This window comes from Nyctereutes procyonoides, unplaced genomic scaffold (genome assembly GCF_905146905.1).
Source record: "Nyctereutes procyonoides isolate TBG_1078 unplaced genomic scaffold, NYPRO_anot_genome, whole genome shotgun sequence".
NCBI lineage: Eukaryota > Metazoa > Chordata > Mammalia > Carnivora > Canidae > Nyctereutes > Nyctereutes procyonoides.
Genome location: NW_026575135.1, coordinates 64,763,317 through 64,789,893, shown reverse-complemented (window position 1 = coordinate 64,789,893; position 26,577 = coordinate 64,763,317). Strand labels below are relative to the sequence as shown.

Sequence of the window (26,577 nt, the reverse complement as noted above, 5' to 3'; positions counted from 1 at the left end):
ACTCTTGGTTTCAGCTCAGGTCGTGATCTTAGAGTCCTGGAATCGAGCCCGGCATCAGGCTCCGTATTCAGCAGGGAGTCTGCTTGAGATTCTCTCTCCTTTTCCGCTGCCTCTCCCCCTGCTTTAAGTACTCTCTCCAAGAAAGAAACAAAGAAAGAAAGTAAGTAAATTAATTGCTGTAACCATAGAACCGTTGAAGAGTTAGGAAGCCTTCTTGCTCAGCTTGATTGCCAGCTAGGGGAGCAGAGGGCTGTTAGCCTTTGGGAATCTGATGGAGTCACACCCAAGGCTCTCCCAAGAGTGATTCAGAATGCTTAAATCCTTGGTTATTAAAGCAAAGGTAGCTAACTCATATGCCTTGGGTAATTTCCTGGCCAGGTAATGAACTAGAGAGCCAGTTTCTCTCCACGTTGAGCCCCCACCCCCAATGCTATCAGAAGGTCGGATTTTTCTTAAGAAGCTGAAAATGTAAATTTTTGGGTCAATGTTCCCAACTTTTACATATTTTTCACTAATTGCAAAAAGGATTAAAACATTACGAGGGCCCATTTGGGGGGGCTGATGAAAATGTTCTTGAAGGAGACAGTGGTGATAGTTTGCCCAATACCGAATTGTACATTTTTAAAGTGGTGGTGGTGATGCATTGTGTTACGAATTTTATCTCAATTTTAAAAAGAAAAATACATATGGACATCCAACCAAAACATGTTACCAGCCCAAAGTATATGATCTTTTTTTTTTTAAGATTTTGTTTATTTATTCATGAGAGGGGGGCAGGGGAGGGGGGCGGAGAAGCAGGCTCCATGCAGGGAGCCCGATGTGGGACTTGATCCCGGGACTCTAGGATCACACCCTGGGCGTGAAGGAGGGCGCTAAACCGCTGAGCCACCCAGGGATCCCCCTATGATCTCCTCTTTAAATAGAGGAATTACTGTTTGCTACTTTTGATAATCCCAACACAAAGCACCTTTCCATAGGGGAGCCAGTGTCCAGGAGTTAAGGGGATCACTTTATAACCCTGCATTGACCTTGGGGCCTCTGTGTTTCTACCTGTCATCTCCATGGCTTCTTGTATCTCTAAAAACAGAACAGGCAAGAGGCATAGTGAGAAGAGAAATTGTAGACTTAATTCTGGAGCATCAAGCTGTATGGATGAAAAGGCAAAGCTATGAGAAGGTGGGGGTGGCCAAAGATTTTATTTTTTTTCTTTTACTTATATTTTTAAAATTTATTTACTTCTTTGAGAGAGAGTGCTTGGGGGTGAGGGGCAGTGGGAGACAGAGAGAGAGAGTCCTCAGGCAGACTCCCTGCTGCTGGTGGAGCCTGACGGGGCTCAATCTCACCACCGCGGGATCAGACTTGAGCCGAAACCAAGAGTTGGTCACCTAACTGCACCACCCAGGCGCGCCCAGCCAGAGTATTTTAGAGAAGTGATTTATTTTGTTGTTAGTTGGCAACCAGTTGTAAAATTGATAAGTTATGTTGTTTGCCAAAGTTTATTTTACCCAAATATCTACCATTAGGGAAGTAATTCATCTCCAGGACAGCAAGCTCATATATTTAGAGAAACAGTTTTCAGTTCTTACAAGAGAGTGACTATAATGGCCTTTTTAGTTATTTTCTTTAACTGAAAAATGAGTTTAATATACCAAGTATGTGTCAACAACATCAAAGGATTATAATTATTTTAATGTGATTATTTGTCTCTATGGTTTGGGGAAGCTTTATTATTTTTAATTCTAAATATAATTTTAAGTTAGCCAATTTCACTAAGAGTAAGATAGAGAACTTAAAAGGTTTTACTATGTATCTTAACTTAATTTTCAACTCTTTCTTTCTTCATAACCTGGCAGACAGGAGAGTTCATGCTTTTCAAAATTTCCAGTGTCTTTTATGTTTACTCTAAAAAATAGGCCTTTTTTATCTTAAGAAGCAACCTCTGTCCTAAAAACAGAATTATCTCTGCAGTGTGGGTTGTTTAGTAAATCTTACCAGTTCCAAATGTTATCAAAAGATGGTTGTTTTAGATGCCTATCTTTAGTTATGAATTGATTTTCATTTAGAATACACTTTTTCCATAGGTTTGCATTGTAATGTTTGTTTCTTAGGGTATTTGAGATATGATAATGAAAAATAATGTATTCATTTATAGTCTTATTTTGCTTATGTCTTATAAAAAGAAGGCAGTATTGCTTCCCTCACCCCACCCCCAATCTTGCTTCCTACCCTCCCCCAAAAGGACCTGGGAATTTTTAAAGCCAGAGGATACATTGTAAAGATTAATTGAGCATTTATTACATCAGGAAATGAATAATAAATTATAACTAATCCCAAAGGTTTAACTTTCAGGGAAAATGGAAGCAAATAAGCATGATATAAAGCAGTTTGCAGTAAGAGTTAGAGACAGAAGAAAGCATTTCTGACTGGGCTAGTCAGTAAAGACTTAATGGTCTTCTATTAAATATTTGGGATGGCCCCAAGATGGTTCTTCCTTGCTTCCTTCATGTCTCTGCTCAATATCACCTTTCAGAAGGACCTTCCCCACCTACCCTGGACAAAATAGCATAATTCCCCCAACCCCCTTCCCCTCGTCCTCTTCTCTAGTGCAGGCATACATATGCATCCCCCACCCTTAGTTTTCTTCTAGCCCCTATCACAATTGGACTTTTTTTTTTTTTCAATTGGACATTTTGGCACACATTTGTTACTTTGTGTCTTAGGTCTCCCTGTGCCAGAATCTGTGCTTCTTGAGAGCGGGCACTTCTTGAGAGCACATCTTGCTGTGTTGTATTGAGCACACGTGCTGAATACCATGTGTTGAATGAAAGAATGAATCAATGAGTATAGAATTTTCTGCTAAACGCCTGTTTTCTGTGGAGAGCTCCAAACTGGTATGGAAAATCCAAGTGCAACTTTCTCTTAGGACATTGATAAATGTGGCAAATTCACCACCTGTCTGTGACCCAGTCAGCATTATTCTGTAGATATAAGGGTGGGGGGATTTTTGGTGTGCCATTGTAGCTTCCTAAAGTGAGTGACTACGTAACCAGTGTTATGAAGACAAGTCATTATTGCTCTTAACCCTCCCACCATTTTCCCCAATAAACCCTCTTTAGACTCTCACTGGCTATCCATAATTCATATTTAAATTCTTTCATATATATATATATATATATATATATATATATCAGGTCCTTTAATTTCTGACATTCGGGTACACTGCTGGGCAGAATTTCTAATTCCTAAAGAACCAGTGGGAGTTCTATAGTCTGGCTTTGAAATATAGTCACATTTGTTTCTGGAAGGTAGGAGTTGTCCATACTAATGGCCAGAGAACATGGGAGATGAATAAACATTGGTGGAGAAGACCAAGGAGGGCCTGTGATACACTGGGAAGGGTGCACTCCTTCTCAAGGAGGCAACCACAGTCTACTGGTTGCCACGTGGGTATGTGGGCCTCATTTGTTCAGATCGTTTTATGATTGTTCAAAGAAAATCAGAAACGCAGAGGAGAAAAGGTTAGAAAGACAGGTAGCAAGTACTTTACAGAGAGCTAAGTGTCCAGCTGGAAGGACTGGCAGTATGCAAAACTGCTTCTGGAAATCTGTGGGATTTTGCTGGTATTTTATCCAGGAATTTTAGGGCTTCAGTGTATCCTGACACTTGGAATGAGTTGGTTTAGCTTCAGGCCCAGCAAGGCCCGTCTTACTGTTGGCTTACCATCAATGGGATCTTGCCCCTAGGAACTGACATGGCTATAAAATGCTTCACTAGCTTAACAGTTTCATGCAATTATTGGGGAAAAGTTGTGACAAGAATGTTGGGAGGTTGTGCCAAGATGCATATTTGAGAGATGCCCAAGCTGAGGCCAAGAGGTTACTCCTAAAATACTCAAACAGATGGGCTTGGGATATTTGCATGGAAGACTCCAGAACATTTACTGTAGGGATAGAGTTAGCTAAATATGGTCACTTTTCCAAACAGAAGTGGCTGGTTATTCTGTATGTTTTGGCAAAGAACAGAGGAGAAAAGCAAGAGACAGAAAAGGAAAATGCATGTCTTTTATGTAGATTCCTCTCCTTTAAAACAAAACAAAAAAAAATTATGTCTTACTGGCAGGGCTGTTTTGTCCATGAAATGCAAGTAAATTTGTTAAGCATTAGATGTATGAAATATGATTGATTTCCTGACACATCTTTATGAGTTGCTGTAAAAAATATTGATGAGTTCCATGGAGTTCACTCCATGCCAGCTGGAGGGCACATTTGAAGACTACCCAGATGAGTAGACATTCTCCCTTGGTTGACAAGGATCATAATTGAGTATGATAAGATAGGAATTTAACTCTATCACAAGGCAGAAAATCACATTAAAAGACGGAGAGATTTATTCTCTGCATTGGATTTGGAGAGATCATTCTGCCACTGGATTTGGAAAAGCTTCTTGATAGAGGTGGCTGATGTTATAGGATGCGAGCAGGACTTTTTCAGGCAGGGATAGAGGGAGAGGGTGAGGGTAGAGACATAGCTTTTCTTCGTCCTCCAATGTGTAAGACCTATGCTTGTTCCCTTTTTCTGATTAAAGGAGTTGCTTTATCCTGGGAAGCAGACAAGCTCTAAGAAGTGGGATTCTATTACTGGTCCAGCAACATCATGGCATTTGATAGAAAATGCATAAACAATGAGAACTATCTGAAATTCACTTTGCTTATAGAGCAATTGTGTGCTGTGGGCCAAAGCAGCATAGCTTAACTTTGCCATGTCCTTGGACAAGTCACTTGACTTCTGAATCTTGGCTCTCTCATTTAGTTGCCTCAGGGTTAAGTAATAAGAGGACTAAACCAGAACAAACACTTTCAAAAACATAAAAAGTGTTTCAGTGAAAATGTTTTGCATACTTTAGAGTGCTACACAAATGTCAGCTATAATTTTATTGTCTGATTGTCCCTATTATTTGATGACCGGGAGCAACCTGATGAGACCAGAATGGCTATGTTGACTACTGATGCCAATTTTAGGGGCTGGTGCAGTAACGAAACTGTACTCCTGTGTGCTGGATTTTAAAAACTGTTACTGGTTTTCTAAGTACTGTGTGTATATGAATATTCATCAGGAGCAGAGCCTCTCGCAGGGTATGAGAACTTGGAAGTAGAAAAGTGTAGAAACTCATAGTATTCCTGGGTGGCTCAGTTGATTGTCTGACTCTTGATTGAAGCTCAGGTCGTGATCTCAGGGTCCTGGGATCGAGTCCTGTGTCAGGCTCCACACTCAATGGGGAGTCCACTTAAGGATTGTCTCTCTTCCCGTGCTCCTCTTCCACTCATACTCTCTCTCAAGTGGATAGATAAATCTGTAAGAAAAAAAAAAGAAAGAAAGAAAGAAAATCATAGAGCTTATTAAGAGGATTTTCCTATACATTCTGGTAAAAGATTGAATTTTATTGATAGTAGAAAGGTTTCATGCCCTCAAGAAAATGGGTAAATAAACCCAGCTTAATTGAAAAGTCTTTAGGAGAAATATAAAATATCTTAATCCAACATAATAAGTAAGGAGGGGTTCATTTAATATGAAAGAACAGTTCACTAAAGTCAGTTTTGTATAAATGCTTGTAGGACATTTTTATTTCATTTCAAACTCATATGAGTGATAGAGTTAGGCCCTGTCCAAAATTTTGGTTTAAGTAACATCTAAGAGAGACTAACTTTTCTGTTCTCTTAGATACATTATTAAAATTATTTGGGGCTATAATACAATAAGCTCTATTCTTAAAACATTTTCTTTGGATTCTGTGCACAAGTTCACATCTATTTTTTGGTGATAAATTTTTGAGAGGGAATTAAATCCATTCGTGATCTACTTAGAACATGCCTTTGTGACCAAAGTACATCTGTCTGAACATTTTTTTTTAAAGACTTATTCATGAGAGACACAGACTGAGAGAGAGGCAGAAACATAGGCAGAGAGAGAAGCAGGCTCCTCGCAGGGAGCCCAAGGTGGGACTTGATCCCGGATCCCGGGATCACAACCTGAGCCGAAGGCAGGTGCCCAACCACTGAGCCACCCAGGTGGCCCTGTTTGAACATTTTAAAGTACAGCATTCTAGGAAATACACTTCAGTATTTATACATCCAAGCCACATACGGTGCCTCTTACAAATGCAGCTTCTTCAACTATCATCCTGGGGATTCTGATTCAGTAGGTAGGGCAATCTGTACTTCTAAGAAGCCTCCAGATTCTTCTATGCAGGTGGCCTGTGTCACTGGCACTGCTCCTAGATACCTACTGTACATGTCCCCTTCCTCCCTGCCAGTACCCTCTTGAAAATAGGGCACCTCTGCGTGGTGAGTTTTCCTGGCCTAGACCACAGTTATACATAGTTTGTGTTTCCAATTTTTCTAAAATCTGTAGGGCCCACACATACCATTGGGCTTATGACATGCAGCTACACTGCTGGGCAGAAATGTTAATCCCTCTCCAGCCGGTGGGGATTCTATAGATCAGCTCTGGAATACGGTCATGTTTACTTCTGTAAGCATGTTTACTTCTCTACTCTGTGAAGCAGTCCTCTTTTCCTCCAAGTTCAATATTTTGGGCGAACCTCCTTTTGTGATACCTTTCTCAAACCTAGCTTCCCTTCATCCCCACATCCAGCAAAAGGAATGTTCCCTCTCTTTGGTAGCAAGGCCTGTTTTAAGACCCCATGTGAGTGCCGGGGAGAAGAGATACTGTCATTTATCACTGAAACCACAGTATCTGATACATTTTAAACACTTCAACGGAAGTTTTGTGGAATGATTCATGTCTCTGAGTTAATGTTCTCACTTTAATATGGATCATTCTTCTCATTGAATCCTCATAAAAACCTTAGGTGGCCTCATTTGCACACAGGGAAGTCGAGGCATGGAGAGGTTAGATCATTTGCCCCAGGGACACTGCACTTAGTGGCAGAGCCAGACTGCTGACCCATACAGCACGGCCCTGGAGTCTGTGCTCACATTGTCCGGCTTTGCCTGACTGCCTGTCTTGCCCTCTGGTATTTGCACAAGACAATTGTGAATCCATTCTAGAGGAATAACAAGACTCCACGTCGATTTGTTAGCCAGGAATCTTCAGTGACCTTATCCTACCAATCTGTTAGTGGGACCTTTGTGTTATTAGTTTGCAAAACTTGGGTAAATAAAGTTCAGGTGTTCTTGACTGCATGAATCCTCCAGACTTTAATATTATTAATGCTCTTTAGGCATCTCAAAGGGTGTCTTAGTATATACTCTTTCCCAAACTTATTTCACTAGGGAGAATTTTGTTACCCATAAGACTTTTTAACTTCTTGAAGAACTAGGTTTTTGGGTTTGGTTTTTGGGTTGTTTTGTTTTTAACATAATTTGGAAGCAAAGCTGGCTAGTACTTTTGTGGGGTTCCCAGGAAATTTCTTGGGTCCTAAATGCTTGTGTGTCTCTTACTTTTGACCCTTTCTTATTTAGTTTTGAGTGTCTTTCGTGTTTAAGTGCTCCGGTAGTCATCAGTGGCCACCGACACATCGCTGGAATAGTCACAGATCTGTTGTTGTGGTATAATTGCTAAGAGTGCTCTTTTCAGAGGTATTTCATTTCCATGATAATCTGTGATTGCCCTAATTATGACATTTCTTTGCCTCCACTAAATAAAGATCTATGTTTCATTCTCACTACCTTCTCATTGCTCACTGAAAGACTCATAGTGCTGTTGTGTGTACAGAAAGAGACAAAGATAACAGCCATGTGCTTCTAGCATCTCACTATTTTGTGTCAGTCTTGCGTTGGAACTATGGACATTTACACAGTTTGTATCACTCGAAAGTTGCATTTCTTGGGGTTCCCGGATGGCTCAGTTGGTTGAACATCTGACTCTTGATCTCAACTCAGGTCTTGACCTCAGGATCGTGAGTTCAAGCTCGGCGTTAGGCTCCATGGCCAACTTTTAAAAAAAACAAAAATGTTGCATTTCTTAAGAATTGCAAGCCTGTAAGACTTCTTCCTACTTCAGTTTCTTCCCTGTGTATGCTTATATATGCAGGGAAAAAACGCAGTTCTAAAGAGTTGCAGAAATCTAAGAACACTTGTTGCCTCTGGGAAGCAGGAGTTGGGATCTGGACTATGCTGTTGGGTGGCAAAGCTGAGAGATTTTTCACTTTATATATTTACATCCTGGCTTTTGAACAATGTAAGCATATTTTTTGCTTTTTCGAGTTATATTTAAAAATGTTTAAAAACTGCTCAGTTTTTCCTGGAAATAAAAACTATTTTAAGCCTGGCTGGTTTGAGCTCCTTTATATGGAATCTGTTTCCTTCCCCCAAGGAGAACTGATCTCTTGCTTTTGTTTTCTTTCCTTTTCTTTCCTTTTACTTAGCCAAATATATTAAGTATTCCTGTACCTTCAAGAAGAAGCCTTGGAGTTGAACATTCAAGTTCCTCTCTTCCACTTACTAACTATATGGCCTTAAGAAAGTAACCTAATTTCTCTGAACCTCAATGACCTTATCTGTAAAATGGGAACAATAACAACCTCCCTCTTGGAATTGTTGTGAAACGTCAATAAGATAATGCAGATTCTGGGAGGTTCTGGGGATCGTGTGGTAAATGTCCAAACTATGGTGGCTAGTTAATGGGTTGTCATGACTGTAAACCTTCCAGTCTGACTTGGGGTAACCACAGAATTCATTTCTATTCTTGTATCTTCTGTACTAATATTTACAAGACAGACATTCTTTGGGGTCTACTTCATATAAATACCACCAGCCTCTCTTCCACTCCTGGTACTGGTGAACAGCAGCAGAAACATCTTGCCAGAGTTCATGCCATGCAGAAAGCAATCAAGGCATCACATGATTCCTACAGCAAGTCGGCTGCAAAGGGACAGAGATAAAGTCTAATATGAAGTTAAAGGGGGTTGAAACTCAGGGAATTATATTTTCAATTTTAAAATCATCACAAAACTAAGCTACAGGCATCAGGGATACAGTTGACCCTAAAATCATGATGAAGAGATTCCAGAATTAAAGCAACAAAGACAGCCCAAGATCACACAGGGAAAGACTTCACAGTGTTTTCTTTAGGACATAATTTCTCTTGTGTACAAATTTGGGAAACAGGGAACATAGGGAGATACAAGGAGAAAGAACACAGTGAGTGTGTGTATTAGGTTTGGATCCCTGCTCCTCCATTTCAGGTGATATTCAATGAGGGAACAAGGTTCTGTGTTCATCTGTGATCATAAGTCTAGCCCACTGCTGGGTGTTTTCAGATTCCTAACTCATTCACTCTCATCAAAGCCATACTGATTTGAAATGAGGTCCCACTTAGCAGATGAGAAAACTGAGGTTCAAAGAATTAAATTGCACTGAAGTTTACAATCCAGAACTCTTGACCTTGAGCCTTTTGTCTTCTTCATGCTATTCTCACTTAGCTTCCTGCCCTGCCTTTGGGTTTCTGGTTCTCTGGTTCACAGTCTCCTGGGGAGATGCTGTAACTCTTTGGGGGTAATCTTGTTGGCCGCTGTGGGTTTTTACTTTGGCTTTATTTTTGGCCCATTTGCTCTGCATCTGTCCCCTGCTGCACAGCTTTGCATAGGTATTGACGCTGCTTCTTCTCTTGTCTTTTTGTGGTAGACTTCGATTCTGTTCTCCATTGGCCAATTTGCTCTGGACAAAATACCTTTACACTACCTGTCAGAGTCTTTGCTAGCAAGAGATTCAACACCTTAAAAAAAAAGGATAAGTTCCCTTATAAAACTTTAATATATGTTAGTTTTTTATAATGTCATCATGGAAAAGGAAATGTAACTCCTTATTAACTGAGATCTCTATGAGGTCTCTGTTTTCACAGAACCATCTGGCGTTTTGCATTTCTCAGCTACATATTTCTTCCAGAAGGAGTTGATTAATTCTGACCAAATGTGATTCAGTGTTCAAAAGCATCAGAATGCAGTCGAAGTTTAGTTTGTTGAGTTCTTTGAAGAAACCTGTGGAGAAGGCTTTTTGTGCTAGGCATTGGGTGAGGCACTGTTAGGTTGCCTATGTCCGTTAGTTTTGGAACAAGTCCCAGAAGTGTGGGCATCATTATTCTCCTCTTACAGATGGGAAAACTGAGTCTCAGCCATATCCCTGAGTAGTATGGCAGTTTCTGGAACCATTAGGTACAGAATCTTTGCACTTTTATAGTACGCTCTTCTTTTCTTTTACTCTCCCCTGGCAGAATAAGTTGCCACAGGAAATGTATATTAATTCTCACTAGTTATGCTGAAGATTTATGCTACAATTTTTCTGTTTTAAATTGGTTTTTTTTGTTTTTTTTTTAATTTTTTATTTTTATTTATTTATGATAGTCACACAGAGAGAGAGAGAGAGGCAGAGACATAGGCAGAGGGAGAAGCAGGCTCCATGCACCGGGAGCCCGACGTGGGATTCGATCCCGGGTCTCCAGGATAGCGCCCTGGGCCAAAGGCAGGCGCTAAACCGCTGCGCCACCCAGGGATCCCCTGTTTTAAATAGTTTTGATGAAAAAATTCTAATATGCATTGAAGTAAATTCATTACTCTCCTACAAAAGAAAGTGGAGATGCCAAAGATTTGACTGACGTCGCTAATTAATAAGGAACCCGTAAGCTCTTATAATTGGTTCAGGAGAATCCCAAGCACAGCACAGGTGAACAAGAAAATGAAGAAGGAGTTGCACCTCCACTAGAAAAAAATTATCTGTATCTCTGTGGACAAGAGGCATTTGCCATACTACCAGTCTTCTATGACTTACAGAACTGTAGAGTAGCTGCTTGAAGAATGGTAATAGAAATTTGGAACAGAGTACTTTCTGATTGCTGGTACTCCACTGAAAAGCCACCCAGGGATTTTTTTTTTTTTTTCCTTTTTTGGCCCATTTCAAAGTCACCATTTTCCCTAACATTTGTTTTCTTTATTATGTTGCCTTTTCTTTTCTTTTGAAGTAAGGTCCATGCCCAGCATGGAGCCCAATGCAGGGCTTGAACTCAAAACTCTGAGATTAAGACCTGAGCTGAGTTCAAGAATTGACGCTCAACCAACTGAGCCACCCTGGTGCCCCTGTTATGTTGCCTTTTAAAGTGAATGTGTACTCTTCTGGAGATGGTAGGAGGCCCAGAGTGAATTGAATATGTAGCTTGTCAGTGTGATGATGCTTACCCTAGGTCTTTATCCATGTGGAGTCAGGAAAATGCATAGGCATCCAAATCTGCATTTAGTACCAGGTGAAGGACCCCATGGGTACTGATCCTCTTAAGATTATGTTCTTTCATGTCAGGGCCTCCATCTGTGTGATCAAAGGCTGATTTGGGGGCTCAGGTGCCTGGCACTTGTCTCTTTTTCTCTGCCTCCAGCTTCCTATCATGGTCCCTGCTTCTGACCCTTGCAGGCAGGCAGACTGTCACAGTCAGAGTCTCAGCTGCTTCTGCTGCCCAGGACCCTCACCCCTCCCCTCCCCTGTACTATCCCTCTCTTTCTTTCTTTTTGTTTGTTATTTCTTCTCTATCCTGTTGAATTTCCCACTTTGGGATTGTTGAGTATGGAAGCTGGTGTCACAGATGCCTCCTCGCCAGCCATCCTATTTCTTGCTTCTCCACTGGAGTGCTACCAGACCCCAAGGGAGGGAGACCAACTCTTAGTCTGTTGACTTCTTGTGACACTGTTTACAGTTTGCTATGTCCACCTTCTTATCCCCATTACTAAGCCCCATTTAGCTTTGGAGTTATTCAGGTGCAGGAGAGCTAAGGTTTTATATATTTGTTTAAAGAGCTTTTATTAACAGCTCACAACAGCCAGACATACTCTCTAAATTGTTTTCTTTTCCATCTTTCCTAAGACTGGGCCAGCTGGATCAAATTTTAACTAGGTGGGAATTAGAAATGGCATACATGTGCATCTGTAGTCATTGCTTAAATTTCCAAGTATAACAAATTTGATGGGTGAATAAATTATTTGTTTGCTGGTGAGGTTGTATAGAAAGTCACTTGAGTGCTTCACAATGTCAGCAATTTCTTAGTTGGAATAATATTATGGGGAATTGTTAATTTCAGTAAACTATAGTTTTTCATTAATTTTATGGAAAATTCTTGGGTTGGTTGGGTTTGTTTAGTTGGTTGGTTGGTTGGTTGGTTGGTTGGTTGGTTGGTTGGTTGGTTTTTTACACGTACTTTTTTCCCCTTATATATGGGGGTCAGTATATTTTTACCATCAAAATTTGTCTCCAAATTTGTAATTGTTGATGCTAGACCTGGGATTTCCTGAATATCAGTTGGCTTTACAGTAAACGTTGCTGACATGGACAATTTCGTTAAACCAAGAAAGGAGATATAGAGATATAGAGGAAGGACCCAAAGATAAGTAGGCATAAAAATAACATTTACACGTCTTTCCATACAACAGTCTTACTACTGGCAGTCCTTGGTATATTTTTGATATATGGCATCATTTTTCCTTAGTCAGTGATGTACATGTATATTTTCAAACACAAGTGAATTCATCTTGATGAAATGTTGAAACCATATTTTCAGCACCCTCTCCGTTGAGAATATCTCCTCTTCATCTCTTAGCTACTTCCCAGGACTTACCTTGGGTCCGTCCCTCTGTTATGTGTTTAAGAGTAGATCCCTCCAGAGGAAGAGGTGAGCCTGTGTTTGATCCTTCACTGTAGCCAGAGGTAGCAGATGCAATGCAAAACCATTGCATTGGCTTTTATGCTTAATATCTGTATTATTGCCCTCTGGTGTTTTCTCACTATGCACAACAAATCTGTCCTCTGGGGGGAAAAATACCCTGCTTGACGGCAGTAAGAGAAACACACTCTTGAGTGCGAGATAAGAAAACCACATAGCTAGCTAGGTAAAATAAATATCTGTTTCTCCAGCTTTTAAAGCAAACAACAAAAAAACCCCACATATGTATTCAAAACTCTCATTTTGCAGCCCACCATGTATTCATAGGAAAGCATTTAAATCGAGTGAAGGGAAGGGGGAAATGGGCTTCCCCTTCTGTCGGAAGCGCCATGGACCAGGCACCCCCATCACCTCCATCTCTGTTCACAGAGAACTTCAAGCCTAGGGAGGAGAGGCAGACAATCAAAATTTAGGCAAATGAGGATTTCAGAAACAAGGAAGTGTGTTGGTTAGCAAAGACTTGAAGTCAGCATCTTTTTCTAATTTACATTTTGAAAAGCTCTAGCTCCTCTGTGAGAAAAGATTGGAAAGGACTTTGAACTAGGTTGGTATCCGTGGACATGAAGGGAAGGCTGTCGGTAATGTGCTGGGCAAGAGAGAGGATGGGGTACTGGGTGACAGCCAGGCCCCCTTTGAGCAAATGGATGGAAGGGATACTATTCATGAAGGTAGAATGGAGGAGGAACGCTTGGGGGTGGGGGGCAGGAGGGAATCAAGGATTCCAATTTGGACATGGTGCATTTGGAATGCCCGCAAAATAGCCAAGAGAAAGGAAAACGTTGAATGCATTTGCAAAATGAGTCTGGGAAAGAGGTCAGAGTGAGTTCTAAGTGTGGGAGTTGCTGGCATCTGGAGGGGGAGGTCTGAAGCCATGGGAGTGCATGGGCTCACACAAGGCCGAGGGTAGAGCAAAGGAGAAAAACTTGATCCAGGACTAGCTCTGAGATACACCAGGCCTGTACGAGAAGGGATCTGGTGGAGGATGTGGAACTGACAGATGAGCCTGAGCAGGAATGGCTAACGGCAGTTAATTTGCAAGTGGGAAAGAAAAATCATACTCCATGATCACAGACCACACAGCCCTGTGGTCTCAGCAACTCTCAGCCACAACCCCCAGTTGGCTCCAAAGAAGCCTTCACTAATGCTAGAAAAGAAATCCACTGCAAGCATGTCTTCCCTGCACAGTGGAGGGGAAAGGGCTTCGGCTTTCCTTTAAAAGATGGCTGAGCTGGGGCTCCTGGGTGGCTCAGTGGTTGAGCGTCTGCCTTTGGCTTGGGTTGTGATCCTGAGGTCCTGGGATCAAGTCCTGCATCAGGCTCCTTGCAGGGAAGGAGTCTGTGTCTCTGCCTCTCTTTCTGTATCTCTCATGAAAAAAATAAATAAAATCTTAAAAAAAAAAAAAAAGATGGCTGAGCTGGTTGTAACCCAAAGAAGAAAACAAAAGGAAGAAGTGGCTGCTATGTTTCTAGAGTTGGGCTTGGAAGTTCCTCTGGGGTAACTGGGAAAGCCTCAGAAGTCAGCTTCTCTGTCCTGAGTGAGACTTGTTAGTGGTAAATGGGGAGCGATTTTTTTTGGCCATGGCCTTGCTTTTCACAATTTCTCTTATGGGGGGTTCAAGCGCTACTACATTAAACAATTTTTTTTGCATTGTCTTTATGTTGGAAATTGAATGGGGCATTGAGGTTTAATAAGCAAAGTAGCTTACAAGAGGTACAAACTTTCAAGTCCAGTCTCAGAGAAGCAAGAAGGATTTTTCCCAGTGATTTCATAGTGTACAATGTTTCCATCGAGTAGACATTGTAGTAAATCCTAGATGGATGTTGGGAGACTGTCACATTCCTAAAGACTCAACACAGAAACGTTCCAATAGACTCAGCACAGAATAACTCTTCAACTTTGTGTGAGTTTCTGAAATCATATTATTTACTGTGAATCTGAAATTGGGGGGTGGGTAGGATCCCTTCCTACGTAAATCAGGTTTATCTGTTGAAGTCCATATCATAAGTTCTGCAATGGCAGATAGGTCCCTGGACTTAATGTGGTAATATTGACTACGCATGTGCCATTCATTTTGATACAAACTATTTAATATCGATTAACCCATACACTCTTTTGCAAACCTTTAGGAAGAGAGGTGGGTGTAACTGATGAAAATATGAAAAAAACTTGGAAACCTTCACAAGTTGGCCGTTTCTCATGCTTTTTCACTTTCCTCTTCTTTCTCAAAATATATTTCAGTTCTTCTTCTGCAGTTTCAGTTCGTGTTTCAGACACTTAAATGTCGACATTTGTGAGGACACTGCTTCTGGTTCAGTGAGGTCGTTCTTTTAGGGCTGTGACCCTGTGTATTTGTGAGCGGCGTTCTGGACAGTAGGAACCACTTGGTACTACCTGGAATATATAGCATGAGCTACTTTGGCCCAAGCGCATCAGATCTAACTTGGCAGTTCCACGCAGAGGGGGTCACTCTTCTTAGATACCCTCCCCCAGCCTGGATTTGGGAGCAGCTGCCTTTTTTGCTTTCTGCCGCCGGCCCGTCCAAACTAGAAATAACTGTATACCACTAATGCCCTGACTCATTCCTACCTGTCTGTATTTTTAGTCTTTCTGTCTTTCATTACTATATGACTGCTTTCCAACACCCAGGCCTGGCCTTATAGACTAGTATACAAGAGACGACAACTGGTCCTGGATCCAGGGTTGGGGCACAACTATAGCTCACAGGACCTAGACGGGGAGGGAGAAAGCACAGTTTGGTGGAGTAGCATGAACAGTAGGGGGAAATTCAGGGGAAAAACTAAACTTGGCTAGGGGAGTAAACATTTATTGAGCATTTTCACTGAGCATCACACAGCGTTTCATTCATATTTAGTATGTGCAATGATTATTACCTGTATGTTACACCTCTGTCACACTAAGGGATGGCAATTTCAAAAGCAAACTTTAAGCATCAGCTCAAATGTGTGTTATTCATGTAGCACATTTCATTAGGTCATGGAAATGGTTATTTCCACATAACATATAAATGTCTCAAGGGAACGAACGGTGGCCGTTCCTCAGAAATAGCAAGTGACAATGAGCTCTCCAAGGAATATTCTTTTCTAAGACTCAACTTCTGGGAGTTGAAATTCTGGACGGTTAAGATGACCTACCTGGAAGAGGCGGGCCAGTATCTCAGAGAATTTGACTTTTTGCCGCTGAAGTTTAAAGCAAGGTTCTCCTCTTGATTTGCTTCCATGAATTTGGTACTAGACTCCATGTGACTTTGCTATTTATCCTTCTTATATTTAAAGGGGTTTCTTTACATTGTTCTCGGTGCCTGCTGTCCAGAGGACAGCTGTGGAGTTGATTTTGTATTTTTGATGTATGTCTTACAAAGTTGAACCGGGGGGGGGGGGGGGGGGGGGAATTGCATAAGTACTTCCTGCCTCGTGAGACGTTCCGTTTTTTTTAATCAGAAAAAGTTATCTTTTTGGAAGGTTTTCACCTTCAACCGCTGAACAAAGTATTGAGTATATAGCAGAAGGTATTCACCATTTGAGTTGCCAGAGGCCTTAAAGATTATGCACAATGACTTGTCCTTTTCAGAAAGGAGAACCTAATGCCCAGAAATATGGTTAAAATTTTTAGTACTTTTCTGAACAGAAACTAATGTGAGTAGATGGGAGGCAACCACAGAGTGGGAAAATGAGAAGGAAGATACTACTTAGGGGCACCTTGGTGGCTGCCTTCAGCTCAAGTCATGATCCTGAGGTCCTGGGATCGAGTCCCGCATCGGGCTCCCCTCGAGGAACATGCTTCTTCCTCTGCCAGTGTCTCTGCCTCTCTCTCTGTGTCTCTCATGAATAAATAAATAAATAAATAACATCTTTAAAAAAATCCTTAATATCTGTTTTCTCATTTGCTTCTTTTTAGTGGCCACAGATGTCTTCAATTCCAAAAACCTGGCCGTGCAGGCACAAAAGAAGATCTTGGGGAAAATGGTGTCCAAATCCATCGCCACTACCCTCATCGACGACACAAGCAGCGAAGTGCTGGATGAACTCTACCGAGTGACCAAGGAGTACACCCAGAACAAGAAGGAGGCAGAGAAGATCATCAAGAACCTCATCAAGACAGTCATCAAGCTGGCCATTCTCTACAGGAATAACCAGTTCAATCAAGATGAGCTGGCGCTGATGGAGAAATTTAAGAAGAAAGTTCACCAGCTTGCCATGACCGTGGTCAGCTTCCACCAGGTGGAGTACACCTTTGACCGGAACGTGCTATCCCGGCTGCTGAATGAGTGCAGAGAGATGCTCCACCAAATCATCCAGCGCCACCTCACTGCCAAGTCACATGGACGAGTTAATAACGTCTTTGATCATTTTTCAGATTGTGATTTTTTAGCGGCCTTATATAACCCCTTCGGAAATTTTAAACCCCATTTACAAAAACTCTGTGATGGTGTCAACAAAATGTTGGATGAGGAGAACATATGATCCTGTGAATTCAGACTGTGAGCGCTCGGGATTTCTTTGAAAACAGAGCACTGCTGATTTATGAAGGAAAAAAATGAATTTTTTTCAAGATTACCCACGTTTCAGAAAGACTTCTGCCCAGTTCAGTTGTTAGGCATTGTCTGTAACGTTTTATGCAGCTTGTTTTGTTTGAAGAAAAGCATATTGCCAAAAATTCTGATCAAACGCTCCCTCCCTTACAGTTAGCAGATCGCGGGAAAGGTATATGATTGTGATGCAAATTTGGAGTTAGACAAAGAAAGATATGGATGACACCAAACCTCAAGATATGTTTTTTTAGGTCATTTGTTGTGTCAGTACATTGGATATTTCTCTCGTATGCAGAGTTTTGTACTTTGATTCACTCTTGCTCCTTACTATGTATGTGTGCCTGTGTTAAAAAAAGCTGAGAATTTTCTTTTGCTATCGTTGCTCCTTTTGAGACAATTTCAAGTCTACCTTTTTGTTAAATGTTCTTTTGCTAAAGATTTTATCATAGACATTTAAGAATTAAGTCTTCATTGAGAATTAAGACATTTAAGAATTGAGGCAAAGTGAACCGTCAAAAAACGGGAAACTGCTTCTCTGAAATCAGTATTGTAGGAACCAACTGTATCTGACATTGTAAATAATGTCTAAGATATGAATATGCTTCTGGAGTGGAGTCCTGTTTTTTAGTACCAACAGTGATACTTCCAAAATGTGATCATTCTTGAAAATATGCTGGTGGGGAGATCTCCATTTTTAGTATCCGTTTGGGATGTAAGAGACACAAAGAAAAATCTAGGTGGTTCTTATAAAAGCCAGTGATGTTAAGAAAAGTACAACTGTCTTTATTTTAGAGATGAGCTCATCAAAATAATTTGGGGGGAGGGTATGGGCCAAAAGGGAAAAAAGCATATTGCTGTGGAACATGAGAATGAAAATAAATGCATTTCAATGTTTAATAAGGTTTGATAGGTGAATAAAGAATGTCACTTTTTTTTATTTAACTGATAAGGTTTTTGCTATTTTGTTATTTACAATTTTGATGAGTAAACCAAAGAATATTTGCATTCTAAGTACTTTGTGTGTTGTTTCTATGTAATTTTATGTTTGTGAATGATAAAGTAAACATCTTATTTTATAAAAAGAAACAAAACCCCTGCCAGCCAGCTATCAGGAAATAGCAGACTTAACTACCAGCCCTAAATATTTGCATTGTCACTGTGTCTATGATTTAGTGTACTTGAATTTGCCTGCCTCCAAAAGATTGATATTACAATAAGGGCTCACCAGGAAATGTCCTAACTTAAAAATTCCAGAGGTTGTGATCTGCTTTAACCCACTCCAGCCTAAAGGAGGTGTTGGTTTCTCGGGGTCTCTGTGTGCTTGTCCAAGACAAGGAGCACAGGCAGAATGTCTCCTTGTTTGATATAAAATCCTCGACCCCCCCAGATGCCAACTGAAATTACCATTTTCGTCTCCCAGAGCTGATGGGTGAGTCTTCTATGTTGCAGCAATAGCACAGCTTCATGTCTGCTATGTTGCTTATGAAGTTTAGTTCAGCAGCCTGGCCTGACCAGTTCTGCTTTCCCTACATGAGAGTGTGGTCTGCGGGAGCTACTGACTTGGTGCTTTTCTGTTCTATAACAGATCTCCTTCCACAGAAGTATGCAAAATGGATTCCCCAGCCAGTTGGTGGGTACTGCTTGCTCCTCTCTAGCTATGAACAGGACCAACTAGAGAGAGGGGTTGTAAGGATAAATTTTGATCCGGCTGGGCACATTTGAATCACACAGTTGTGCCTACAGGCTAACAATCAAACATGCATGAAGGGGAGAGAGAGCAACCCTTAAGCCCACACAAAAGGAAGGCAGTGAGGACTGTCTGGAAGGAGGGAGTCCTATTAGCTGATTTTTTAAAATCAAATTTTTAAAAACTTCATGCTTGATGGCCTTTCTGCAAACATTATGAGTTAATGTAATAGGTGAGTGATAATACTGATGTTAACAGCTGACACAGAGTAGTAATTAGGTCACCAGACACATTAACTCACTTATTCCCTACCATGACCTTTACTGTTTTACAGATGAAGGTAGTAAGGCGAGAGAAGTTAAGGAATCTGCCCAAGATCACCTAGCTATTGTCAAAACCAGGATATCAGTAAAACCCTATTTTTCTTTAAATGTAGTATGGATAGGGGCACCTGGGTGGCTGGTTAAGTGTCTGCCTTCAGCTCAGGTCATGATCTCAGGGTCATGGGATCGAGCCCCACAGGGCTCCCTGCTCAGCTGGAAGTCTGCTTCTCCCTCTCTGCCCCCACCCCCCCCCCCCGTTGCATCCCCATCATGCTCTCTCAAATAAATAAATAAATATAATCTTTAAATAAATAAATATGGTATAGATAAAGACCATTCTAGAAACATCATTGCTTCAGACAACAACGGGCAGTGTGCTTCTGAAATGATTTTTCACATGGTGACATTTGAGATGCTATTAAAATCATACAGGTTTGACCTATTCTCTAAAGATCTGGGTATGATTTTTATACAGAGACATCTCACAAACTTTTGAACATGGCTCCTAATTTGCAGCTATCTCATGGCTCAAATTTCAGACCCCTCCAGAATTTTAATGAGAGGTGTTCACAACCAGCTATGATTCACCAGGCTGGCTTTCCATAGGTGAGAAAGGCATTATATGTGCCAACAACCAAGAGAGAAGTGGCCTTCACCACTATGTTCCCCAGAAAAGGTATGGATTCATTTTGCAACTTTACCATGATTTGCCAGCTTTAGAGGCTAGAAATAGCTGGGTAAGTCACTTTTAAGATAGCCTTGTTTTTTTCGGATTCTTAGAGCTTCCATATATAACTAAAAATTAGTTTAAAAGAAGAACCAGTGTTAGAAACTTGAATGGTACAGAAATAGGCTTTTTTTTTTTTTCCGGTCTTACAGAACCATGTCTCATTCACAATTATCTGGAATATTTTGTTTTCCCACCACTTAAAAAAATGAAAGTCTTGAGCTTCCAATTCCTGTCTTGCCCCTGCAAAGGATTAAAATGGTATTTTGTGATCTGTATATACCAACTGGAAATTTACTGAGAATTTTAATTTATCCTTGAAGTCCCTGATGAGAGCACTCAATTATAATTTAGCATACCAACCGTGACAGATAATAAATGAAGAATGAATACATCTAACCATTTGATATTTTAGTAAATAGTTCAGTGCTATGTAATTGCTAGGAAATTAAAATATTCCAATAAAACAAATTTAATTAGTATAAGAATACTTTGACATTTTTAGTCAATTTGCATTTCCAGACTTGCATTATCTAAACTAGTTGAACTTGGCAGTGTTTGGAAAATCACTGTTTTACTTGATACATTGCATTCCTGAGGATAAATCTTCTATGCAATTTGTTCAACTCCAAGCAGGTTTTAGCAGTCTGTGTTGTTTACAGGGGATAAACTTTTATCCAATCTCTGAAATAATTTTCCTTATGATGATTCAGAGAGAGTCTTTATAGAAACCCCCTAATGAAAACACTGAGGGAAAAAAAAAAAAAAAGAAAACACTGAGGTACTAACCAGAAAAATGAGTCAACTTTTTGTTTCCAAAATGAAACAACAGGAAAATCCTCAGGAGCTTATAATCGCATGTCACTATCATGGCAAGGTACTATAAATCTGTTTTCTCTTTTACTGAGGTGTCCTCGTGGTTACTTATGTGTGCCCAGAGCCAGAAAAACACTTTTATCACAGGGAATTTCCCAAAATGGAAACATTTTCGTGTAACCAGCCAAAGATGTGTTTTCATGTCTGTCTAGCCAAATATGTGTTTTCCATCCAGTAGGGAACATCAGCCCCCAAGTTATAGGGGACAAGACACTCCAAAAACGTCCCGTCTGCTGAGCACTGAGAAGGACACAGACAAGTCAGCCAGCGTTCACAGTTACGAGAAAAACATCTGGGCTTTGGAAAATGTTAAGTACAGAGAAATGTGCTGTACGTCCACCAAATTTCCATGAAATCTTTGTAAGAGGAGGCAGCCAATGAATAAGGCCTCCTCATCTTCTTTCATGCATGCCTGAGGAAATTCTCTGCCTACTTCCCTAATAGGTGCATAACTATTTCAGCCTTGTGGAGAGAAGGTGCAGACCAGGCACTTGGCATTTTTTTTTTTTTAATTCCCGGATAGTTAACACAGTGTTATATTAGTTTCAGGTGTGCAATATAGTGACTCAAGAATTCACATTACTCAGGGCTCATCACAGCAAGTGCCCTCCTTCATCCTTCAGGTCACCATCAGTGTTTTCTCTGCAGTTAAGAGTCTATTTTTTGGTACTTGGGGTCAGTTTTGTTTAAGATTTTATTTATTCATGAGAGACAGAGAGAGGCAGAAACATTTATTCATAAGAGACTTAGGCAGAGGGAGAAGTAGGGTTCCTGTGAAGACCCGATGTAGGACTTGATCCCAGGACCCCAGGATCATGCCCTGAGACGCTCAACGACTGAGACACCCAGGTGCCCCTTAGGGTTGGTTCTTAACACAAGGAAAGAATGTGTGATTTTTAAAAGTATGTGTTTTGATTTGCGGAGCAACCTAAGACAATGTGCTTCTCTATACTTTGTTTTTTTTTCCATTAAAAGCTTACGGATTGATTAAGTCATTTAAACCTGCCAAATGTGAGGTATAAATTCAAGGCAAGGAAGTGAAAATTAAGTATACATACCTGTGTTATCACCATTATCTGGGATGATTGATGTTTTATGAGAAATCCAGGTTCAATTTTCCAAGAATGGGGCTGTTAGAAGAGCCACCACTCAACCAACCTAAGAGACTTCATCTCTTATTGCTCTTGTCTAAGACCACTTATGTTCACTAAAGGATAAGTACTTGCAAAGCAAATTATACATTTTTATAAGACATTGAGTGTTCTGGAAGAGGACTTGATAATTAAATTGCCAGCATCGTTGCTGTTCCCTTAATCGTATGGACTTCGTATTATCATGACTGAGGAGCCACATTTTTAGCTTGCTGAAAATATTCACTGAGCTTGTGGTAAAATCCATGAGTGGAAATATTCCACAGTATTTCCAAACATCATGGGTCAGGAGTTTGGCATCTCTTCCTCTGGGGAAGTCACTGGTGGGTGGTCAGGTGGAAGCCCACGGGTACAGAGGGTATGTGGGTTAAAACCTGTGTTTCAGCTTGTCTGCCAGGGACCTCTCCCACCATATCTGAACTTTGAATAAGATCAATTACCTCACATTCTTATTTTAAGGACAAATTTAAAACATGGTGGGCCATTTGTGTGACGTACTGTTTATGGATGGCGTGTTGCTGTTTTCCAAACGAGCAGTGAACATAAGCCTGGAGCCTTATATAAATTAAACAACAGACTTCCACAGCTCGGGAGAATTTTACTAATTTCTGGTTTCCTTAATAAATTATTTTTTGCTTTCAATTTAGGAAAATTCTTTTGGGTTGAGTTGTTGGAAGTAATGGTTTCTGGCAGTTACTGATGTATGATTTCTTAACCAATTAAATTCAGAATTACTTCATTATTTTACCATTCCTACTGGCTTTAGTTTTCTATTGCTGCATTAGAAGCCATCCCAAAACTAAGTGGGTTAGTGGTTTAAACAACAAGCATTTTTTTTCTCCCATGGTTCTGTGGGCTGATTGGACTTAACTGACCAGTTGTCTTTACTGGGGTCTTATGCAGTTGCACTCAGATAGTGGCTCGGACCGTAGTCTTCTGGAGATTTGACTGTGCCACTATGCCAGCCTCTCCTCTTCCCCTGGTCTCTACTTGTTACTTTCTCAGGGTAGTTTCTGGGCCTTCTTAAGGCAAACACCCAGAACAGATACACTGTCGCTTCTCCCTCTGATTCTATTAGTTAAAGCAAACTACAGGCGATGTGTAGGGTCCTCAAGACCACATTCAGGTTTGATGATTTGCTGGAAGGACTCACAGAACTCAGAAAAGCTATTATACTCAAAGTTTATTATAGCAAAAAGGTATGGATTCAAATTAGCAAAGGAAAAAGGCACATCGGAACAAATCCAAGAGAAATCAGGTACAAGTTTCCAGTTGTCCTCTTCCAGTAGTTTTAGAAACAATACTTAATTGTCTAAGCAATGATGTATAACAACACATATGGTGTTGCCAACTAGGGAAGCTCACCTGAGGCTTGATCTCTGGGGTTTTATTAGGAGGTCAGTCACATAGGCGCAAAATGCACAGAGTACTGATCTTTGTTAGTCGCCAGGTTGTCCAGAGGTCAAAGTGATGCCTGATGGTCCAGAGTCCCAGGAAAATAAGAACAGAAGTTAAATCACATTGTTAGCATAAACTATTTGGTATGGCCCGAGTCCTAGATATACAAAGATGCTCTAAGGAGGATATATCAAGGATTTAGAGCTTATGTCCTCAGAGCTGGTCAAGAGTCAGTCCTTTCTTTGGAAAGTATAAATTTTGACCATCCCAAGGCTGCTGAGTTACCCCTTTACTGCTCATAAGATCTACTATGATTTAGTATAGGAAAGTCCACACAAGGGCATGAATTCTGAGATACAGGGTTCTTTGGGGCCATCTTTGAAAACTAGGTGCCATATCACTATTTTCCCCTCATGGCTCCAAAGAGGTAACAGAGTACTTAGGGTGTCTGGAGTTCTTCATGGGATAGTCTGTTTGAACGGGAAATGAATGTATATTTAAAAAAATGAAATAACAGTGGGCAAACCTGTTAATAACCACATTCTTGTCCATATGAAGATGTGAATCCCATCTGTGCCTGGTAAATTAATCTATGTAATTCAAGAAATGATGATTGCATATCTTTCATGTGTCCAACACCAGTCTGGGCCCTGGAACTATACCAGATTACCTAATTCCTGTACCTGAAGAATACTTTACTGATTGGCAGGGACAGCGACCATGTACTGGTAAGTTAGTACAAAACTGAGATTCCCAGGATGAGAAAGATCCCAAGAAAAGGCCTACATAGGCTGTCTGGCTTTAAAATTTTCAAGCAGTTTTTTGGGGATCCCTGGGTGGCTCAGCGGTTTGGCACCTGCCTTTGGTCCAGGGCACGATTCCGGAGTCCCGGGATCGAGTCCTGCGTCAGGTTCCCTGCATGGAGCCTGCTTCTCCCTCTGCCTGTGTCTCTGCCTCTCTCTCTCTCTATGTCTATCATGAATAAATAAATAAAACCTTTAAAAAATAAAATAAAATTTTCAAACAGTTTTTGAGTTTTAAAATTGATGCTTTAAAAATAATATGCTCAGGGCTTTGGGTGGCTCAGTCAGTTAAGCATCCAGCTCTTGGTTTTGGCTCAGGTTGTGATTTCAGGGTCATGAGATTGAGCCTTGTATCTGGCTCCTCACTCGGTGCAGAGTCTGCTTAAGACTCTTTCTCCCTCTCCCTCTTCCCTTCCACCCCCTGCTCTTTCTCAAATAAATAAAATAAATCTTAAAAAATAAAAATAAACTAAAAAATAAAAGCACTATGCTCATAGTAATGGCAGGTTTCATTTTCAAAATCAATGGCAAATATGTGTGTGTGCATGTGAAAGTATGGATAAAGTAAAAATGTTTATAGTCCATTTTTTTAATTCAAAATAAAAATGATTGTAAACAAGCTCATGGCAAAATCTATTGAGTAGAATAATCTAGGTGAAAACTATGAAATCACATCTTAATTAACATTTAATATTTTAGCTCATGGGAAAATATGAGAAATAGCAACATGGAAGGCTTTTTAAAAAGAATCATTTTTCCAGAAGCAGATCGCAGCCAAACTTGTGAAGCTAGATAAATTCTGGCTTTACATCCTTGTGCTCAGTGAGGTCTATCTGTGTCCCCTGAGGCTTCAGACCAGGACACAGAAGTACATGGTTGAACTGGTTCCGTGAGCATGGCCCTTCCATGTTTCTTGCCAGCCTAGGCAGTGAGCCAGATCTCAGTGGGTCCTGCCCACTACTTGGTTCTGTCTGCCCACTTGTCATTGACCACCACTGCCCAGCTCCCTGAGTCTTCAGGAGGAAACAGTAACAAGCAGCATGTCCTCTTGCTAGCAAAGGACCAGGAACACAGCTTGCGGAAGGCGTCCAGTGTGTGGTTTGGACCCTGCCTGGTTTCACCGCCTGCCGTGGCTTTCCCTGCGGACAAGACAGGGGGCTTTTCTTTCTCATTGGGTTATGTTCAGAGAACTGGTGTCCAAAGTTCTTTTTGGACAAATCACAACACTTCCTAATACTTGCTAACTCGACAGGATTTTTTATATCTCATGATTACAAAAAGATGGGCCTTTGTAGTTTTAGGGTTTTTTTTTCTTTTTAAGATTTTGTTTATTTATTCATGAGAGACACAGAGGGAGAAGCAGGCTCCATGCAGGGAGCCCGACGTGGGACTTGATCCTGGGTCTCCAGGATCACACCCTGGGCTGAAGGCAGGCACTAAACCACTGAGCCACCCCAGCTGCCCTAGTTCTAGTTTGTTTTATCTCTCTCTTAGCTAACCACATAATTTTGACCAAGATTAATAATATAAACATGGGTGATTGTTTTGAAACCCACTCTACAGGGGCACCTGGGTGGCTCAGTGTTTGAGCGTCTGCCTTTGGCTCAGGTTGTGATTCCGGGGTCCTGGGATCAAGTCCCGCATTGGACTCCTGCAGGGAGCCTGCTTCTCCCTCTACCTATGTCTCTCATGAATAAATAAAATCTTTAAAAAAATTAAAACAAAAATTTAAAAAAGCCCCACCCTACATTCTGAACCAGTTCGGCTTTTAGTAGCAAACCAAGAAAGATGTCCCTTCTAATCTGTGTGAAAATATTGTTTGCTACATTTCTGTCTCTCAGACTTTAAAAGCAGCAGCCCCATTGATAGGACCACGGTCACTCCTTTTAACCTAAGGAAAGGGAAAGCTGCCTTCTTGGTAAGAGGCTCTGACTTGCTGGTTGCTGTCAGCAAGAACTAAGTTTGGAATTTAAGACAACCTAAGCTTTACAGTCTTTTTCTGGTGCTAATTTTAATACAGATATTTTTCCTAAATAGCTTATCTTTAACTCTTCTGATCCCAAATGAGCTAAGGCTCTGTGAGGGAGGACCTTAGGTCACTCGCCAAGAAGGTTTTTGGCTTTGCATGAAAAGAATTCAAGAAAAGACTTTCAGAGAAACAAAGATGTATTAAGTGTAGAAGAAAGGAGCTATTTCATAGACAAAGTAGTGGTCTCTCTTCCCAGATGGGGAAGACCACTTCACTTTGCCTCTAAAAAAGGGCTTTGTAAGTTTTCAAAAATTAGCTAACCATACAGCTTACTCTTTAACTTTGAGATTAGCACTTATGTTGGGTGGTTAGTTTTTC

At 40.8% G+C, this 26,577-nt stretch overlaps 1 protein-coding gene across 7 annotated transcripts in view; it reads left to right on the top strand.

Moving 5' to 3' along the window:
• The window catches only part of TNFAIP8 (TNF alpha induced protein 8), a 113,947-nt gene extending 95,670 nt beyond the window's left edge, over positions 1-18,277 (top strand). For all 7 annotated transcript variants that reach the window (XM_055302752.1, XM_055302749.1, XM_055302754.1 and 4 more), the window contains one exon: positions 16,632-18,277. In XM_055302752.1, coding sequence (XP_055158727.1) covers positions 16,632-17,197 — 566 coding nt within the window. In that variant the 3' untranslated portion in view covers positions 17,198-18,277. The remainder of the gene's footprint in view (positions 1-16,631) is intronic.
• The last annotated feature ends 8,300 nt before the right edge of the window (positions 18,278-26,577 follow it).